Source organism: Halichoeres trimaculatus, unplaced genomic scaffold, assembly GCF_033239565.1.
Source record: "Halichoeres trimaculatus isolate MK-OKI-2021-1 unplaced genomic scaffold, fHalTri1.1 fHalTri1_scaffold_14, whole genome shotgun sequence".
Taxonomy (NCBI): domain Eukaryota; kingdom Metazoa; phylum Chordata; class Actinopteri; order Labriformes; family Labridae; genus Halichoeres; species Halichoeres trimaculatus.
Genome location: NW_027437192.1, coordinates 31,074,220 through 31,095,836, shown reverse-complemented (window position 1 = coordinate 31,095,836; position 21,617 = coordinate 31,074,220). Strand labels below are relative to the sequence as shown.

Sequence of the window (21,617 nt, the reverse complement as noted above, 5' to 3'; positions counted from 1 at the left end):
ACCCTCTAATGTAGAACATGTTCCTTGGTCAAAAGCAGAGTTTGCTGATGTTTACACAGCAGGTAACACTGTAGAAAACTGAACACTGATCAGAGTTTCATAAAAACAATGTGGCTCTCTTTACAAAAAAAAAAAAAAGAAGAAGAAGAAGTTTGGACTCCTCTGATCTGCAGTTTCACACACAGCCATTGAATCTAGACCACAAACCATCTGTCACGTGTCTACATTTCTAACCTCATGTCCACCACTGCGCTACATTTAAACACACCTGTCTGCTCCCTGAACACAGCTTTGCTTTGAGCCATTGTTTCACTGTATGTCACAACATGGTGTCTGAATAAACCCAGAGAGACAGAAAGTTAAAAAAGATCTTTGTTTTCATTTTATTCTCAGTCACACAATCCTGGGAAAGAGACTGCAATGAGTTCTTTTATTTAATACATGTAATTACAAAGGAGGAAGACAAAGAAGAAGAAAATAGAGGTTGAATTAAAGATGCAGAGAGCTTAAAAAGGCCTGCTGCTAAATATTCACAGAGTGTTTAGTGTTCATGGTTTGACTGTGAACAGATCATCAGGCTGTAGCTCCATGTTTATGTGTCATTACTGCCATCTAGTGGTGTGTTGCAGAAATTTAGTGAAACAAATCGAGCCTCTTGGTTTCTCTTGTTCCCTTTTATTTTGAAAGGAGCATTGGTTTAAACAACCTTACACTGCAATACAGTACAATATTTTCCCTTTGGAAATGCATTGCCTGCATTCTCTCTTGCATTAGAGGGTGTCGGGATGGCTCTTCACACAGAGAATATTGCACAAGAAGTGACTTGGCAGCACTAATGGTCAGACTCTTGAGGTGAACTAATTACAGACGCTGTGTATGTGTGCGAAGGGTGTGACGATGGTCGGTTGGATGATTGCATTTTTGTGCAGCTATTGCCAACAGGTTACATCGTGGTTTGAGCGTGATACACCTCACAGAACTTGCATACCAAGGTACCTGGATACTGAATACTCACATAATTCCACCTGAGACGACACCGACACGGGCTTCTTTACATCAGAGCAAACAGTCAGTGAACAGTTTGTGAAGGAGGGAGCAGCTGCTGATACAAACTGAGGAGAAGTGCAGTGCAGGAGCCATCTCTCAGTTTGATGAGGAAAAAAGTATGATTCAGGTGTTTGTGATATTTGAATGGATGTAAATAAATAAAGAATACTGTAAAATATATCTGTATCATGCAGATGCATTCCCTGCCACCTATACAGAACACAAATCTGAACACCACAACAGATTATATCACTGCACTGTGTGTCAAAGTAAAAGGAAGTCCACCCAAACCAGAACTCACATGTGTGATTTCAGCATGACGTCAGATTAACATGTAGAGGGTCAACACATGATGGAGAGAGGAGGTGATTTTTGTTTTGTCCTTTGACCGACACAGGATATGTAGAATAGTTTGTCCTGCATGTGCAAAAGTGGTATTTTCTGACTCACGTTTCCTTCTTGCTCTCCTTTAAAGAGGGGGTATTCTGCTTTCTTATATTTAAACAAAGATCTAAAGTAACAATGCTGGATGTTCAAACTAACCATGTGCAGATGTTGTAGAAATCCCTGAATCTGTCTGTAAACTGATCAAAACACCCTGTTCTGAGAATATGACGAGGGGTGGGCCTCCAACACCAAGGTCTGTTCATAGCTCCGCCCCTGACAGGTCTTCAGAGGGCTGGCCAATCAGAAGAAGGGGGTTTGTAGACCATGTAGCCCTCAAGAGACAGCAGCTAGGGGAACCAGGGGTACAGAATAAAGATTTTTTTTTTTAAATAAAAGAAGAAGAAGAAGGCCCCAAAAAGCACAATACCCCCTCTTTATTGTATCTCATCATCTGCAGCATGAAACAAAACAAAAATAGAAGCCCTCAGTGTTGGCGCTGATGGGTTTGAGTCCTCTTGTGGTGAGACATCAGTGCTCATTTAGATTTGTTTCACAGGAGTTTAAAGTACGGAGGACCAAAGCTGCCAAAATTAAAAATAAATTAAAGTGAAAATAAAAACAAACAAAAAACTAAATTAGTTAATTAATAAATGTGGAAATAGAATTAAATATCAATAAATAAATAAATAAATAAATAAATAATTGAATAAATAAAAGCACTCAACTCTCCAACTTACACATTTATTTTTGTATTTATGTATTTATTTTAGTTGTTTTGTTTTTTTATTGTTATTTATTTTAAATTTTGGTAGTTTTGGCCCTCCATGCAAAGGAGCTTCACACAAGGGTCAATCTGCAGTGGAGGGACAGTTTGAGTGGAAGGATTATAATCTAGAGTCATTCACTGATATTTACAAATGAAATAGAGAGATTTTTTCATTCAGACCGGTACCACCAGGTAAAAAAATGATGCCTCACAGATTTAAGCAAATTATTGAGGCATCACATTTGTCTTTCAACAGCTTGAAATGAGATATTTTCCCAGACTTGTCAGGTGAATGTGGCTCATATTCAGACTAATGAATCAAGTTTGACGAGAAATCAAATGTAAACGTTTGCTGAAATTACAGTTTTTGCAGTGTGGTGTGCAGAGGACACTGGGAGGCAAAAAGAAACAGGATCATCAAATTAGACCAGAGACACTTGAGCACAAGAACCTTGTCACACCACAACTTGTGTTTGCCAAGCTGGCCCAACCAAAACCTCCACAAACCTGATGAGTAGGGATTGGAATCGAGAATATTATTATATTATCTTAGTGGAAAAAAACATGGCGGATAAGCAGGGGTGTCAAACTCATTTTGACTAAGGGCCACATAAGCATAATAGTTTCTCTCAAAGAGCCAGATGTAACTGTCAGACAGTATAAAAGGAAGTTAAATGTAAATGAAAGTAATGTAAAGTAAATGCAACTATGCCTCAAAAGTGCTTCCTTTTGAAAAGACTTGACGGCACGGGCGATTTCTTCAGCCACATAAAGCAAGCTTTCTCTGCCGCGTTGTTTTTGGTTGTGGCTTTCTTGAACACATCCTGCCGTGATTACAGTTTGTATTTTTAATCTTAAACCTTTTTTTTTTTTCTTAAAGGCTCACTTTGGCGTGCTTAGCTCCATGTTTGGTGTCAAAATGCCAAGGTAGATTGATAGATACCGGTTTTTCTCCTTGACACACAAACATTGGCCTTCCCATCTTTCCTGATCCAGCCTTCATCAACTTTCCTTTTCCCTGGACATTTTTGAGATTATTGTTTTATTTCTCAATTCCACTAGTTCAGAAAATGGCGCTGATGTGAAAACACTGTGATCTAGTGGCGAGATGCCGTCACTTAGTGGGTAACATAATCTGTAGGTATTATGGGAAATGTAGTTTATGGTCAATGCACCCTTTGACTTATCTATGACTGGACAATCAGACCTTTTAAGCTCTCATAGGCGATTTTTCGAGGAAAGACGGCAACAGCGCAACGTTTGTTGGATGGTGATGCTTCAACATTTATCAATGGGACATGGCAGCAAATATAAGGAGTCGCATGTTTTGGATGCTCTCCGCCAGGTCAGCCACGTCTGTGCCATCTCAGCACGGTGTGTAAGGTACAAATGTCCTGTGTTAACATAAACACAATGCATGCCAGACTTCATATATCATGTATTTGCATTGATAAAAACTGAAGTAAACGCTGTACGAATTGTTTGTCTGGTTATTTTAAGATGATAGTGACGGTGTACCTCTGCTGCTCCTTCTACTTTTTTTTAAAATCAAATAAAGGCATTGATAATGAAATGGTTAAAGACTTCAATCGATAAACAAAATCGATAATGGCATTAATAATAATAATAATATAATGATAATGGCAGTTGCTAGGCCCCGCCCTGTTGGCTATGGCTGCCTGTTGCAGCAGCTCTCTCTTCTTTGTCTGTTTCTTGTAATTTTTTTCTTCTCTTTTTCGTCATCTTTGTATTTGGAGTGGATCATCACTTTGTATGGCTCATTGTTGGTCATGGACACCAAACTTTTGTGGCTTCAGAGATATTTTTACTACTTTTCTCCTGTGTTTGTCTGGAGATCCTACATGTAACCATGGCTGCATTGTTTACATGTGAAATTAGCTGTTAGCAGCCTGTAGCATGTCAACGCTAACTGGTGCAAGGCCTGATGTCTTTCCACAAGGTGAGGAGAAGGAGGTGAGGACGACGTGCTGGTTCTCAGGTGTGAGCTAAGAAGTGACGACATGGACCTGTCCTTCCATCCATGGTTATTGGGAACGTAAGATCTGTCTCCAATAAGATGCCACATTGGAAGAACTTCGCCTGCTGTGAGCAGACAGGATCCAGGAGACAGAGACTGAACAGACTGCTGAAGAAGCTCAGTCCTGGACCCTGTGGAGGTGGAGACTGGCTGACTGGACAATGATGGACAAGCTGTCAGCATCTTTTTTCTTATGGACCTTTTTGCACTTTCTATACACTTTCTTACTTTTGTTTTCTTGATTGCTGCTGTGACTTAAATTTCGTTGTACTTGTTACAATGGCAATAAAGTTCTATTCTACTAATGTCGATGAAATCTTATAAATTCCCATCCCTACTGATGAGACAGTATCACCTGAGCATCACTTCTCTATTTCTCTTCAGGACTCTGATATGTATGACAGGCTTTCAGCGTCAGATGGAAAACAGCTGTAATATCCTGGAAAGAGCGTTGTCAGACGCTGTCAGAGTCCTGTAACTTCTTCCATTATTCCATTATTCACCGCCTATCTGCTTCAACATGACATCACTGGTACGAACTGTGCCTCTGCTCTTCAGCTTAAAGAAAAACTGCCCCATTCTAGAAATAACACATGTGAGTTCTCGGGATGTGGGTTAGATTTGACCTTGGACAGCATCTTTCACGCTCACAGTCTATCTCTAGACTTTAGCATTTTAACAAGGCTTTCAGAATCCTGTACTTCACACTGAATACATCAAACCAATGTTTCACAGTCTCTGATGTATCTGGCTTGCTGGTAGACCTCATGTTCACAGGGACACCATCAGAAAGATGATGATCACTGTTCCCACACTGCAAAAAGTGAAATCTCAGAAAGTGTTCATGATGTTTTGGTTAAATTGTTATCATTTGACACAATATGAGCCATATTCACCAGAAAAACGTCTCATTCAAAAAAAAAAAATAGGAGACAAAAATGATGCCAAGTCTACTTGATGAAATGTCACTTTTTGCAGGGTAAATCCACAATTCACTCTGCTCCTGTGTTCAGACTAATCCCACAGTGACAGCTTAGTGATTGTCGTGTCCAAACACAGGAAGACCCAGCAGGTTCAGAACCAATAAATAAACAAAAAAAGAACATTTTGACTTTATAAAACTTGAACCATGACTGTTTCACAGCATGCAAGCTTCAAGCAAAGAGTTTTTCCACGTGAGGAAGACGTCATTCCTGTCAGTCAGTGCAAAGGAGCAAAGCTGGAACCCTTGTGGCCCCTGGATTTGGAGTCAGGGCCAGCGTCTGGAGAGGTAGGGGACATGGGGACGTCAAAGGCCGGGTTGGGGATATGCAAAGCCTCTCTTTTACTCCTCTTCGAGCGAGTCTTGCTGCGACGTGTCGGAGAGATGTCACTGTGGGAGATGACGAGATGGCGCGCCCCGCAACTGGTGGAGACCTCGGGTGAAGGGTCAGGGTTCACGGCGGGGCCGATGTCTGGGCAGGGATGAGCTGTGGGAGGTTTCCCCTGAGGACACGAGGTGGAGATGAGGGGGGAGCGAGTGGCTGATTCCAGCAGACCTTTGGTTCCCTGTGTGCACTGAGGAGGTGAAGACAGAGAGGAGACAGAGAGACGTTTCAGCAGGAGGTGAAATCACTGCAGTCAGTCAGCGTCCAGCTGTGCAGGATGAGTCAGTGTCAGCAGGAATGCTAAGTGTCATGCCACAGATCTGCACGTGGAGTGCACATCTGACAGATGCTGTGATCTCAGACCATCTGCGCACTCTCTGGTTAGACAGGCTTTAGCACAAAACTGCTTCTGAGACCAGTCCAGCAGTTTGGCACTGAAGCTAATCTGCTAATAATCTTTAATCATCTTTCTCACAGCAAGGGTTTAAAGTTAGCTAGTCCAGTCGAAGAGCTCAAACCACAATCAACATTTCCAGTTCTTTGAGACGTAAGGGGTTTTTGGGTCCCAGTGTTTGTGTGAGACCTTAAAGGTAGGGTCTGCAGGAATTTTCATTACTTGTTAGTTAACACAAATTCAGACTGGGCTCCTCCTCCTGGATCAGTGCCAGCAGCAGCACACACCCACAGCCTCTGACCCTGACTACATGAACACATCCACTAGCCCTGCACCCACCTGTAGCATCGCGTTTCTATGTGAAAGAAACTCAAGAGCCATGCACCTGACTCGGCATGTTAGCACAAGCTAATCACAGGTATTTGACACATACCTGGTTAGCAGAAAGCTAACTCCTGTCACTCTTCTGCTCTCCAAGTGCCTGAAATCGACTGGAAGTCCCTAGCCATGCCTTTTCTCCGCTCGATACAACCAAAACATCAACATCCAGGCAGAGGAGGGAGTTGAGGCAGACACAGACACAGACACACATGTATAGTCGTCCAAAGCAGACGATTATGCAGGATTAGTGTTGTAAAAGTTGACATTTCATTTTTTAGGAAAATCCTGCAGACCCTAACTTCAAAGGAGACATCACCAAAAAAAAGTTAGTGGACCTGCATGTCGAGAAATAACAGAAGGACCAAAAGAAAAGCACAAAATAACTCTTTATCTTCATATTTTCTTCTGCTTCTCCCCTCTCTTGTTAAAATGTGGGAGTAGAGGAAGGTAGATCATATCGTCTTGTGAGGGCCGGGTGTTCAGGAGGTTTTTTATTTATTTAATTGTAGATACTCATGGCTCACACCCTCCACCCCAGGTTTAACCCTGGCAGAGACACACAGAAACAACATGGCTGCTGTTAATGAAGTGTTTGATCACCAAAAAAAAAAACAAGGTGTTGACAGATGTCAGTCAGATAGAAGTCTCAGACCTTGAACAAACTACAATCAGCTGTAAAGTTTGTCCGAAGGCTGTCACAATCAGCATGAGGCAGGAGTACCACCAAGTTATTTACATTTCTTTCACCGAATGAGGAATGTGTCTCATTACGTTCTGCACAAGTACAGTGTCCAAAAAAAAATTATAATATTAATTTTTGCAAACTTAAAAGATGAGGCCATGTCCACACGTAGCCAGGTATCTGGGAAACTGCTTGTAATGTATACATTCAGGCCTGTTATCTACACCAAAACAGTTTTACATCACGGAGCCGAGCTGAGGATTTTGGAAAACTCTGGTTTCAAGGTTTCATGTATACGCTGGGGAAAAGAGTTTTTGGTTCACAAACGTCACAGCTGAATGACGGAGGTTCATTCTGATTGACTGGCATGGGTTTCACATCTGAAAAACACAAACCAATGTGGATTTAGTGTGCTCCAAGCCGCACTTATTGGTGAATTTGCACAGTTACATGTGAATAAAAGTATATTTAAAAATGAATGATATGGGTTTGGGAAACAACCCAGCCACACATGCAAGGCCTAAAACATCACATATACATTAGTATTCACAGCCTTTGCCATGAAGCTCTAAACTGAGCTCAGGTTAGTTCGGTTTTCTCTGATCCTCCCTGAGATATTCCTACAGCTTAACCGGAGTCCTCCTGTGGTAAATTCAATTGATTGGATGCACACCTGTCTATATCAGGTCCCACAGGTGACAGAGCATGTTAGAGCACAAACCAAGCATGAAGTCAGAGGAACTGTCTTTAGACCTCAGAGACAGGATGGTCTCCAGGAACAAATCTGGGGAAGGATCCAGAAACATTTCTGCTGCTTTGAAGGTCCCAATAAGCCCAGTGGACTCCATCATCTGTAAATGGAAGAGGTTCAGAACTGTACTGATCCATACCAGACCGCTTGGTGGAAACAGGGCTTTAGTAAAAGGCTCACGGCAGCCCACCAAAAGGTTTGCCAAAAAGCCCCTGAAGGACTCTCAGACCAGGATAAAGAAAACTCTCTTCTCTGATGAGACAAATATTGAACTCTTTGGTGTCATGTTTGGAGGAAACCAGGCCCCACTCATCACCTGGAACATACCATCCACAGTGAAGCATGGTGGTGTCAGCATCATGCTGTGGGGATGTTTTTCAGCAGCAGGAACTGGGAGACCAGTCAGGATTGAGGGACAGAGACATCCTGGATGAAAACGTGCTCTAGAGCACTTTGGGCCTCAGATTTGGACAAGGGTTCATCTTTCAGCAGGACATCGACCCTTAAACCACAGCCAAAATACCAAAGGAGAGGCTTAGGGATGACTCTGTAGAGGGTCCTTGAGGGGTCCAGCCAGAGCCCAGACTTGAACCTGAATCAAACAGAGAGATCTGAAAATGACTGAGCAGCGGCACTCCTTTTCCAACCTGATGGAGCTGAGAGGAGCTGCAGAGAGTAATGGACCAAACTACCTAAAGAGAAGTGAACCAAGCTTTAGGCTTCATATTCAAAAAGACTTGAGGCTGTAAATACTTCTAAAGGCGCATTAACAAAGTACTGAGCAAAGGCTGTGAATACTTATGGACACGTGATGTGAAGCGCTGTGAATACTTTGTGGATCCTCTGTCTTCATCAATCCTTTGTGGATTGGTTTTATGTTCAACACATGTATGGAGATAAGCCGAGAGGACATGTAGACACAACAAGGGGTCAAGACTCTCTGTCCCTCTCTGAACATGCTTACCAAGCTCTAGCTGCATTTCTCCTGCTCTACCTGAAGCTAATCAGCCGGCGAAGGTCACAGCAAAGTCCAGACACTTCCCTTCCTGGTGATGGTGGCAGGACATAGACATAGACACACCAGACAGGACAGTACGTTTAGACTGGGTGAGATGTCTGGCAATTACAAACTAGGTTATTGGAAAGTGAAGTCTCACTCCCAACATATAACTTAATAGGACCCCTAATGTCTCATAAAGTTCGTTTTTATCATTTTAAGAGGAGGTATTCGGTTTCTTGTAATCTTAATACTGTCCTTCATATACCCTCATAATAGCTTAAGAAATCTCTTTTTTTCCTAGTTTTAGGAAACCTTTATTTCAGCCTTTGTCTGAAACACCTTGTTTTAGCTGCTGTCTCTTTAAGACAACCCCCCTTCCCTCTGATTGGCCAGCCTTCTGGAGGCTAAATAGCCATTGGCTGTATTTGAATTTGCCTACTACTTTGCTTATGAAAGTAGTATGTAGTAGGCACTGCCTACTACATACTACTTTCATAAGCAGTATGTAGTATGACTGTTCAGTTGGGTTAATTTTTGTAGTATGCTACGCTGGTCTTCAGTTCGAAGAAAACAGAAGTTGGTTACGGCTGACTTTTTTTCCCCAAAAAACTTTATTGAAAATGTAGAAAATAAACGAACCACGAGTAACTTATCTGCAAATATATTGCCAGAGAGAGCATTTTATATTGACTTTCAGTGGTGGAGATGATGAGGATTTAAAGATAAAAAAAAGAAATGGCTCTTATATTTATATTCCTCTGCTACTCTGGTTGTTGTTGCTCCGCCCTCTGCCATTTTCACTTCTGATATGGGACCAGGCGCGTTGCATTGTGGGTAACAGTATGCAAAGCAGACTGGTCCGATGCATACTGTGGATTTTTCCCAATGCAGTACGTCATCCGGGTGTTTTTCTCATACTACAACTCTGACATTTGTTCGCATACTGCATACTGCATACTGCATACTGCATACTGCATACTGCATACTTCATACTGCATACTGCATACTGCATACTTCATACTGCATACTGCATACTGCATTTTGGTCGAATCAGTAGGCACTGCTAGAATAGTATGCGAATTCGAAAACGGCCATCGTGACTGTGCCCTCAGAGTCCCTCATAGTTTTCTTCTTCGAAGACTACAGCTGCACAATGGTGACGCCTGTAACGGTAGTATTTTTGCATTTTACAATGGTAAAAGGCAGAGCCAACATTCTATTTTCAGTCTATAGTCATGAACCAATTTGAAAATCCTTATGTGATGACCTCATCATTTCAGCAAGTCTCATAAAGATCTTATGAAGATATTTTACTATTTTTAAAACGGAGCATTTTGATCAGTTTACAGACAGATTCAGGGATTTCTACAACATATGGATATGTTGAGGTTAAAAAATCTGCACCTTTAGTCTTAACATCCAGCATTGTTACTTTACATCAATGTTAAGAATACAGAAAAACAAAACACCCCCTCTTTAAACAGTTTTTATCCTGTGCTGACAACAATCAGACTCAGCAATGTCCTCTGTTTGGCTTCCTAATGGGGGGGACCTCCTCACAGTGTTATTTTACCTGCATCAAATGAAGGAGTGATGAGATAATGGCTTTAAGCCTCAGCTGGAGTCTGCTGGGGATGCTAGCAGTTTCCCGCTAAGGTGTGTAAAATGAGACTACCTGTGTGCACATTGTTGTGCAGAAGCACTGCACAGTATAATGGTTTGTCCACTGACGTGGAGGAGTTAACTACCAAAAAACATGTCTTTAAACTAAATATCATCACGTTTACAGATGGTAAACAGCTGTCAGGTTTATGAAATAGCAGTGAGTGGACAGACATTAGGTGGACAGACGTTTTTAGCGGAGAAATCTGGCAATGTACCCAGAGAGCAATTTAAACACACAACTATCACTTGATGCTCGTGGCTGCATTATCCCATTACACCTTCCAGACTGTGACAGACCAGAACATAAATGTGTGTCAATAAATCAGAAATCCTCCCAGACCAAAAAAGAGCACACAGACAGCTGAGTCTGAGACCAGATTCATAATAAAAGAACCAGAAAACTACGCCCAGAGTTAATTATTCACCCGCAGACGTCGCTGGTGTTTTAGTGTAAAGTGTGACCCTGTTAACTGGCGACTCTCGGCCATTAATCACTAATACAGTACATAGATACTGTTGGCTGAGAGTCACCAGTTAGCATGGTCGCTATTAACTCCAAAACACCGGTTGCTCAGTGACGGTTAAAACTTGATAGACGTTGCCTCTGTTGTATAGTATCGTTTCTAAAAACTGACCACAGAATGACCGTACATTTTTATGCTGATAACAGGTTGAATTAAGTGTTTGGAAAAGGCTAACTTGTCTGAATGAATGGAGCTAAACGCTGCTTCTGCAGTCAAGATGCGTGCACATCTTTATGATGACGTAACCTAAGGCTGTATTCAGACCAGAAAAGTCCTTTGGTCCACTTGTTTGGTCCGGACCAAAAGTGGACTTTATTTTTTTCGTTTGGTGCGGTTCGTATTCAGATTGTACTTTTTGCAAGTGGACTATATTCTGTAAACACATCCATGTGTGTGACGATCAGTGCTCTCATTGGACAGCACTGACAAAGGGCAGCACACAGAGTACAGACCTGGAAATAGAGGTAAACATGTGAGTTTGTGCTCTTATTAGAGCTGCAAAATCATTTTCAGTTTCAAGAGCAGCTCCTTCAAAGAAGGCTTAACAACACCGTTAACAATTTTGGAACAGCGAAGACGAATGCGCGCAGCAAGGAGATGCTATGCTCTGCGTGTCCTGACCCACAACATGCCAGCAACAGCGTGGCTAAACAGAAGACGGAGGATCAGGTATGAACTAAAGACGGTTAGGTTACGGTGGCTTTATAGGCCCAAAAGGCACATGTATCCTGTAGTTAGTTTGGATGGACCTTAGTTTGTATTCAAACCTGCACCGGAGAACCACGAACCGCACCAGAGTTCGTTTGGAAGCAGACCGAGACCACCTCAAAAAGTGGGTCTCGGTCCAGTTGTTTGGTCCACACCAGGGTTCGTTTGTGTCTATTCACACCTGCATGAAAAGTCTGCACCAGCGTGGGAAACGAACCCTGGTCCGTTTAAAGTGGACCAAACAGTCCAGGTCTGAATACGCCCTAAGTATCCCTCTATAGAGTTGTTGTCCTTGTTTAGTCCCCTCGGGGGGTCTTCAACAAAGAAATGTTGAAAACCTATCAAATTCAGCCTTGATCTTTGTTTATATTTTCTAAAGTGGAAAAAATATTTAAGTGTACATAGTTTCTGAAGGCTTGCCAACTGTTTTTTACCACCTCCACTTGGGGAACCGTTGGTCTGAGGGGCTCTGTTGGAAGTGGTGACTTCAGGAGATGAAACATGAAAAATGAGGTCACACCTACAGGGGATAAATTATATCACAAAAAAATAAACCTTTATTCACATTCAACTCAGATGGTGACAAAATTAAAAAAAAAAATCAGTATAAAACGATAAAAAAATATTTGAAATAAAATAAAGATATGACATGGAAACATGCTGGATGGCTCATGTATAATAAAAAAATAAACAATGATAAAAATGATAATTTGGCACTTTGAACTGTTAAATGTAAACAAACATGGGACAGCAGGATGGAAACAACACAAATGAAAACAAGGAGCTGAAAATCTTTTCTTCCTGCTCTACCAACTGAGTTCAGTCTCTGCACATTATCATTATTATTTTTTAAGTAGTCTTTGTTAACTTGAAGCAGCTGTTTCCAAAATATAAACAGCAGCTTCTCCTCTGCTTTGTGAGAGCAGAGAGGCTCAGATGGCAAACTTCTGTAAACTACAGCTCCTCCTCAGCCCCCCTGGGATCTCTTAATGTCCCTGATGGAAACAAAGAGCTGAACACCATCCTGTGAGGGGGAAACATCTTCATTCTTTACCTCCCTCTCTTTCTGCTTCCCCATAAAATCCCCTGAGTTCACGAACGGCAAAGAACTGAGGTATAGACTGATTCAGCAACACAGCCACACTGAGTCGTATGTGGTGGAAAGAAAACACGCTGAGTTTTGCATTTCAGGTAAACATTTCAATAAGAGAATAACTCAGAAAGAAATTTACTTCACTGCATGAACTGATATCTAACCAATGTTTCTGTCTTATTTCTGGGGTTGTAACGGTTTACAGAAGTCATGGTTCGCTACGAATTTGGTACAACAGGAAAAAGCAACAAAAAGTCCATCTTCCTGTGGATTGAGGTGGGAGGTAGAGGTACTTTATTGAACAGCCTGGGTCCTCAGTTACTGCATATGGGCTCAAAGCTGTTGAAGTGTCTTTCTTCCTATCTGCTCTCAGATCCAACAAACACTACAGAGAACTACAGCTGCATCCATCTCAGCCATCATTGTTAGACTTTTGTTTCCTCTTTGGATGAACCCAGACTCCCTCCGCAAAGGAGGACACAGCGCCTCCTAACGAAGTTGAGTGAGACGATCTGATTCTCTTTTCTGCATGTACACACATTCAAGACTAGATCCCCTGCTGTGGCCTAACGACTGAGATATGACCTTAGTAGCACCACTGCCTGAATGTAAACGTACTGACTGTCCTCGTCCCATCCACCTCTTACACGCCATCCCTGTTGTACTCCACAGGGAACCCAACACATTCCCACACAGCTGATCTGAATGGAGCCGGTGGGTCTTCTGGCTCCTGTCTGTCATCTGCCCTCGCTGTGCCAATCTCTTTTCTTTTGGTGTTTTGTTGTTCAACGTGGTTTGCAAACGGTTTAAAGTGATACTCCGGGATGGAACAAGTTGGGTCCTATCACTATCAGACTGGCAGACTGACTGAGCATGCGCCGTGAGAGGACGTAAGGGCTGAGAGCTCCTCGCGGCGTGAGAAACTTTGGCTTAAAAAGTGCAGTTTTAAGCCCCCCCCATAACCGATTTCTTTGCGTCGGATTATAAAAGATTGTCACGGGAAAATATAAAAAACGCTACGTAGGAGAAAAGTGACTCTACGTCAGCGAAAAGGCCTGCAACAATGAGGTAATGAAAGAGAATGGAAGACCCAGCAGCTGCAGCCGCCTGTCTCGATTACAGCGCCAGGTTTGATGCGCTCGAATCGAAGCTCAAGTAAACAGTTCTACCAGTAGGAAAACTAAAACCTGTAAAATGTTTGAGTGGACAAATAAGGTTAAAATATGAAAAAGTAAAAGAGAAAAAGAAATTTGATTTAAGTGGTGACATTTAAGATTACTTGGCAGGAGATTTTTTATACTTATTTTTAGGGCCCAAGCCCCCGAGAATCGGGGGGCGAAGCCCTCTTGTAACCGTTAGGATTCTTCTTCTTCTTCTTCTTCTTCTTCTTCTTCTTCTTCTTCTTCTTCTTCTTCTTCTTCTTCTTCTTTGTTTCTGCCAATATAATGCCATTCTGCGTGCCTTTGGCTTGAAAAAAAGGCAAAATGACCTAGCCACAAAATTCAAACTCGGCGGAAAATTTATGATTCCACTGTCTCTGCAAAAATCCATCCCCCCTCGCGCCCCCTAGGGGCTTAAAACTGCAGCCCCTTGGTCTGCTTTAAGCTACAGCCTTGAAATTTGGTGGGTATAACAAGCATGCCCACATGAACAAAAAAGTCTCTTATGACTATCGTCAATTCTGAACACGAACTTCGGTATTAGCACATAAACATGGGATTTTCACGATTTGTAGCCTACGCATTTGAACGAACTAGTCTTAGGGCTTTTGTCACACCAACTCCAAACTTGGCATGTGTATACTACACACATTGAACATTAATAATCATAATACAATTTACAGAATATTTTTCCGTTTGGCTAGGACACGGGCTCAAAGTTCGGCATTTTTCAACTTTGTCCAATCTTCACCAAAATCAAGACACATGTTCAGTGTTAAGCCCTGGACGCAGCCATATCATTATTCCCCCCTGAAAGCACAATGCCTCCTGATGGCAATGGACTGAAATTGCCAAAATTACGTTTATAGGCTATGTATTTCGATGAACTACTCCCAGGTTTTGACTAACATTAACTCCAAACTTGGCTTGTGGAAACTACACACATTGAAGATGAAAACTTACAATACAATTGTCATTATCTTGTATGGCGTGGCCACAAATGGCCGCCAAAGTTCACCATTTTGCTACTTCATGAAAATCTTAATAGCTCTCTTGTACAATGTTGGATCAGGCACAAAATGCACACACGTGTTACCTTTCCCATCCCCAACACATCTATATACTTATTTTCATCTAACACTACAGCGCCCCTTACTGTTAACAGGAGGTCATGTTTTTTCCTCTCTCATTTGTAGCCTCTTCATTTTTGCCCATTTCCTTTTTCATGTAACTTGCAAATGTCTGTCACGCCTTCATAAAGCATTACAAATCAGCTCATCACCTGAAGGTCAAGGGTCTGTCTATGCCACTAGCTTTACCTTGCTAATGTCAAAAGACAGCCGAAGCAGTACTAACTCAGTCATTTAAGGCCTTATTTCCTTCAAACTTCACAGACACCATGAAAGTCCATCCCCCAACTCTTCTATAACCTCAAATCTCTGCTACTGCAACAGCGCCACCCACTGGAAATGCATGTTAATATTATTACTTTCATTTTAACGTTTACTCCAAATTTTACACACATGAAGTCACTCCCACTCCTGACAGCTGTTGACATGAATTACAGTGATAATGCAGCTCCCCCTATGGTACACTAATCATATCAACTATGATTTCAATGTAACATTTATGCTTGAGGGGCAACAACCTCATCCATACACAGAGCTCTTGCTTGAGGCACATTTTGCTGCACTTAGGCTGCTTAGATATTGCCCCAAGACGGACCATTTCCCGCGGGGCGAGGGCCCGTCATTGCTGCATGCAGCTATATTTTATACTTATTTTTTCAGAGCTGGAAATGATTATGAGATGGAAGTTTTGTTTAAATTCCTTTTTTTTTTTTTATGTTCCCGTTTTTATGATTACCTTATTTATTCTAGTTCTCATCGTGTCTCCTCGTCCTGGCAGACTACCTGTGTTTGTTTATATCTGGCACGCCGCGCACGCGGACTTATACACCAGCTGTGGCTCTGCAGCGGAGGTAGTGCCATTTTACGCCACGATGAGAACTACAGCCTTATTTAGCTGTGTTTTTTTGTGAACGTAACGCGTTAAAAATTCTCTAAATAAAGCGTGAATGCAGACCAATATCAAATTTTTGGGTGGGAGTCCATTTATTTGTGTTTTTGGTCAAGTAAAATATGGCCCCGTCTGAGTGCAGAGGAAACCTGCAGAGGAGCAGGGAGGGGGTGTTTGGTGCGAGCGCTCTGGGCTTCTGCTGCACAAAAACACTGCTGTAGGGGTCATTTCTGCCCTAAACCTTGTGATAGGACCCAACTTGTTCCATCCCGGAGTATCACTTTAATGAGTTTGCAAACCACGTTGAACAACAAAACACCAAAAGAAAAGAGATAGGAGTATCACTTTGAGGTGCATTACCCCCACCTTGGTTGGAATGCTGATATTATAAAATTTATTTAAAAAAAAAAAGGATGATGTCTTTAAACAAGAAACTAAAACATTTTTCTCATCCCATTGGCAGATATGGTTTTTTTATTCCTTACTTATACTTCAGGTGTCATTTTTGTCTAAAATATTCTAAAATAAAATGTCTTTCTGGACTTAGCAGCTGAATGAGGCTCATATAGAGTCTTAGCAGACACTTTTCTCACTGAATTAGACATGAATGCTTGATGTTTAATTAAACTTGGAAAGTAAAGAGAAAATGCTGAGACTGAAGTTTTGAAGTTTAAGGGGAAAAAAGCCAAACTGCATTTTTTTAAGAATGAAATGAAATTCGGGCAAAAGAAATCTACATCTCAACAAACAGAACATCATACTTTTTCATGATTCATTGGGAGATAATTATGGCTTATAGCTCCCGAAGAAGTAGAAACAGTGTGCAAAGGTTATCAGAATATCTCCTGAGAGCATCAAAAGAGGATTTAAGATACAGAAATTTTAAACCTCAGAAACATTTGTTCAGAAAAACTCTTCATGCTCCTCCACAAATCACTCCCCCAGGAACTTTTTGAGGATGTTAGAACTTGTCCAGATGCACCTGATCCTGGCAGGTAACACCACAAGCTGGCTCACATTAAATAATTCTCCACTTCACAGTTTTCTCCTGGTACAAAGCCCTAAAACTCGTCCCTCCATCTGTTTTTAGACCTAGAACAGAAGCACAAGAACCTCCCTGACTGGACAGGATGGGATATTTGAGGGTCAATGTTCTCAGCAGACAGACTCTGTGTCTGTGTCTCAAATCAAACACTGCTGCTATACACTTCCTGGAAATGAGGATCTGATTTCACACCTGTTCACAGGTGTCTCTCCGTTATTCATTTACTGAGACCATCATCCATCGTTTGATCTGTGCCCGCCCTTCTACTTGAGTGCACCAGCTAAGAAACAGAAGCGCACTATGTTTTTCTGTGCTGTCAGTGTGAACACACCTCTGCTCTCAGAACAGGAAGTGTAAGTACAGAGGTATGCGATTAGAGACACAGCCTGTGAGTCAGGGCTGCAGCGGGCTCACAGCTTCAGTCAGGCAGAGGAACAGGGTGGAGGGGAGTTGGGGGGAGCAGCCATAAGGGAGGGAGACTCCTGCAAGCCAAAAGCCAGCTGGGAAGATCCTCCTACCACGTTTATCTCGCTTTTAGTGGGCGCAGCAGGCAGCTCGATGTCCACACTTGCCGTCTGGGCTGATTCATCGGAGGGAAGGAAACCTCGTCTGTCGATCAGGCTAAAAAACACAGAAACAGAGACGTCACCCAAAGTTCCTGCTCTACAGAGGGTTTTAAAGGAGGCCTCAGACTGACCTGGGTGGCATGGGTCCACATAGCACAGTACAGCAGTTGATGAAGATGTTTCTGTGGCTGTATGGGTTGGTGACATCTTCTCCACCTTTCCCCGACCACGAGCCTTTAATCTGAGACACAACATGAAAAACTGGCCTTACATTTCTCATGTGGGTGTTCTGGATCATACATCTAGGGATGGGTTCCATTCACATCCGAAACGATACGGTACCGAAACCAGGAATCTGTCAATCGGTACCAGTAGTTTTATAATAAAGTATATATTTGTTTAGAATTTAACATATTTATTTTTCAATATATAAACTTGCAATACTGTCTTCATGTCCAGTATGGATAACTCTTTTGCTTCCTCACTGTCACAAAGATGCATTCAGGTATCTAAACATGGTACCTTTTAATTGTACGTGAATCGGTACCTGGAACTTTTGACAGAAGTACCATAAAAGTACAGAATTTGGTACCTATTCCTACATACCTCTCTCCCTCCCTTCTTTCTTTCTCATAAGCTCCATTTCCACTCAGCCAGTTTAGTCCAGTTCAATTTGGTCTCGTTTCACCAAGTGGTTCTGTCTAGACTCATACCTTTTGGTACTGGTTGGCTTGGTTAAGCCGGGTCCTGTTTGCATTTCCACAGCCAACCGTGCCCCCTTGTGGTAGGCGGCGTATAAGCCTGATCAGTTATATTATAGCGTGACGCCATAGCAGCGCTTCACAGTGTATCCCGCTAATGAATAGGGGTGTAAATCACCAGTTTCATGACGATACGATACAATATCGATTCTTAAGACGATATGATATTTGCCGATATCACAAAGTCTGTCACGATACGATTTGAGTTCTTGTAGGCGGAGAAAATAGCCTTTGAATTTGGTACCGTCTCTCCCTGTTAGCGCCTATTTCCTCGTCACCATCAATTACAGTCTGTGTCTTACTGAGGGAGAGGAGACAACTTTCTACTGTATCTAATGTCCTTAGTGGTCACATAGAGCTCATACAACCCCACTTCAAAAAAACTGAACTATCCCTTTAACCAATCGATGTATCGATCTATATCAATGGATCATTACACCCCTACTAATGAATCCAATGTAGAAGAAAAAGGTGACACTGTAAACAAAGAGCAACGATGGAACACAACCAGCCAACCAAGGAGAAATACGGCAGCCGCTGTCACACAGGAAGTGACCATTCTTTAAACCAATCAATGGACTGCAGTGTTGTAGCTTCACCTTCCAGAGAGATCAGATCAGTTTAGTCTGGCACCCCTACAAAAGGGTATCAAAAAGTGGGACGGCTCATCTCAGTTAGTTGGGGATCTGTCGCAGGATTAGTGCCGTAAAATGTGTGCTGTACCGAGACAAACTGAACTGAACCGGTTGGTGGAAACAGGGATTGATCTGTACTCTGTGACTCTCTGTCTTTGAATTACTTGATGATTCTTCTCACTCCACTTCCTGACTCTTGGAAACAATGCAGTGGTACCTTTGTCTATCCTTCTTCTGCTTTGTGAGCATCAACAGTTCTTTGTAAAGTCCAGGGGGGATTCTGACCCTGCTAGTTTTTTGTGATATCATTTTATTTCTGTGTGCAAAGTCAAACAATGTAAGGACCCAAATGAAACTTGGATGGTAGGAAAAGCTGGGAACTCACTGACATGGTTAAATCCCAGACTCTGAGGTCCTTTAAGTGTGAAATTCACACTACCTTCCCTTCAGATGAGTCAGGTAGGTGGAAATTAAAACTTCTACGTAAATTTAGAGCAAATGACTCATTCAGAATATCGCTCACACGGCTCCTCTGTGAAGAAGAATCACAGTGCACACAGATTAGTACTTACATCTTCATTAGTGGTGAGATTGGAAGCAACAAGATATGTATGGAAGCCTGAGAGGCCCAAAATAGACCAGACTGAGAAGAAGCAGATCACCAGCTCGACCGCAGTGGAACATTGGGTTAAGGAAATGAACAGTTCATTAATTAATTAAAGGAGAAGAACAGTGCTTTGGAAATCTTTAACACACGTGTGATTAAAGGATATCTGCCAGGACTCTCCTGCAGAGCAAACACCAGACCTTTTCCTCCCTGAGCCCCTGGAAGAAACAAGGAAACATGACAAACCTGTAGATCATACTTGGCACAAGTATTTTAAAGGAAAAGACTGAACAACGAGAGCAAAGAGACTCACTCAGAGCGAGGTGTGTGGTCACGCAGCCGAAGATAAACGCCGTCAGGAAGGAGAGCGACACGATGAAGGTGTAAAAGAAACGGTAGTTACGTTTCCCCACACAGTTCCCCACCCAGGGGCAGTGATGGTCAAACCGCTCTGGAACAAACACATCTGTTAAAGCATCACTCTGTCTCAGTTTCATTAAAGAGGCTGAAACAGCTTCTATGGTAAAAATGATGACATCACTCTCCCTGTCCCCCTGAGTGCGCTCTATTCATAATTCATCCTGGAGAAATGTCAGGGTGTCGGCGTGTGGAGCAGCTCACCCACACAGTTGTCACACAGGCTGCAGTGGGAGGTGCGCGGAGGTCGGAACATCTTGCAGGTGAAGCAGTACTTGAGCTTCACCACCTGCTGGTTGATGAGGACCTCCTTGGTGCGCGGTGGAGGCCGATAGCTGCTGTTTCCAGGGTTGTCTGCAGAGGAGGACACGGGATGGAGAAAGAAAAGAAAATCTCAGAAGTTCTCAGAAACAGAGGTTCAAAATAACTAAAGGGTTGTTCAGTTACCCGCAGGAAAGCAAAATCGTCAAGCGTTGTTCAGTTCATAGAGTAGATGCTTGTGTTCGTAAAGAAATAACACATTAAACTGCCCAAAATTACTTTCCTTGGCTCTCTGTAAAGTGTTAACAAAGATGTTAAAAGGATTTTGAGCTTGACTGTCTCCTTTAAAAACACTACTATTATTTTGAACAATGACTCACATAGGGCTTGTTAGAGCCATGTAACCCAATGTAACAATGACCCACACTAAAATAATAATGTCATAAACTCTCTCCTAATGAAAATAATGGGACTCAGGAATTTATGACAATGTTCATATTCATTGTGAGAGGAATCCAAATTTTAGTGTAGGTATGTAAGTAAGGAATGTGTATCTATCTGTGTACATGTATGTATATATGGATATGTGTGTATATGTGTATATTTTTGTGTCAGTTTTAATTAATTAATTAATTAATTTATTCATTATTATACTTTTTAAAATATATTTTTTTTATCATTTTATTTATATATTTATTCATTTATATATATATATGTGTGTGTGTGTGTGTGTGTGTGTGTAAATACATGAAGATATATTCTAATATGTATATACCTCTACAACTGAGCCCTCTAGATCCCACTCTATACTATTATCCCACTCTTTTTTTTTCTATTATTTTTGTAATTGTACAACTGTTCGGTGTTCCTCATTTGAAGTGAATTATTTGTTAAGATATAATAGTACAACTGTATCAACGCTAAAAAGAGACATTATATATATATATATATATATATGGATTTATATTGAAAAAATAGTCACCACTTTTGTCCATTACAGCTTTAACATAAACATGCTCCATTTTTTAAAATCTAAATATTGAAGAATTTTTATTTATCAGAGCTCAAGCTTGCCAATGAATGATTTTAGCACATTCCAGATGTATACTTTGCAATCAAATAGAAAATGAAATAAAAACGTGCAAACTTTTTCACTTTTTTGTACACCTGAAACTTGTCTCTTTAAGATAATTTGTGCTGGTCTCAAGCCTGGCCAAAGGAGAGGCGTTAATATTATGACATAAAAAAAAAAAAAAAAAAAAAAGGAAATCAAGAAACAACCCATCAAACCAAGTCTCGTTGCAGATTAAGCTGGTTATGGAGTTTGTCTGTACTGTGTCACA

General features: G+C 41.7%; 1 protein-coding gene across 1 annotated transcript in view; it reads right to left on the bottom strand.

The window, feature by feature from the left end:
- Positions 1–415: 415 nt before the first annotated feature.
- LOC141803010 (palmitoyltransferase ZDHHC18-B-like) overlaps positions 416–21,617 on the bottom strand; it is a 29,110-nt gene continuing 7,908 nt past the window's right edge. The window contains exons 3-9 of the mRNA XM_074686871.1: positions 20,218–20,367; positions 19,910–20,047; positions 19,763–19,814; positions 19,562–19,664; positions 17,725–17,834; positions 17,546–17,648; positions 416–5,795 (exon numbers count right to left, since the gene is read on the bottom strand). Coding sequence (XP_074542972.1) covers positions 5,439–5,795; positions 17,546–17,648; positions 17,725–17,834; positions 19,562–19,664; positions 19,763–19,814; positions 19,910–20,047; positions 20,218–20,367 — 1,013 coding nt within the window. The 3' untranslated portion in view covers positions 416–5,438. The remainder of the gene's footprint in view (positions 5,796–17,545; positions 17,649–17,724; positions 17,835–19,561; positions 19,665–19,762; positions 19,815–19,909; positions 20,048–20,217; positions 20,368–21,617) is intronic.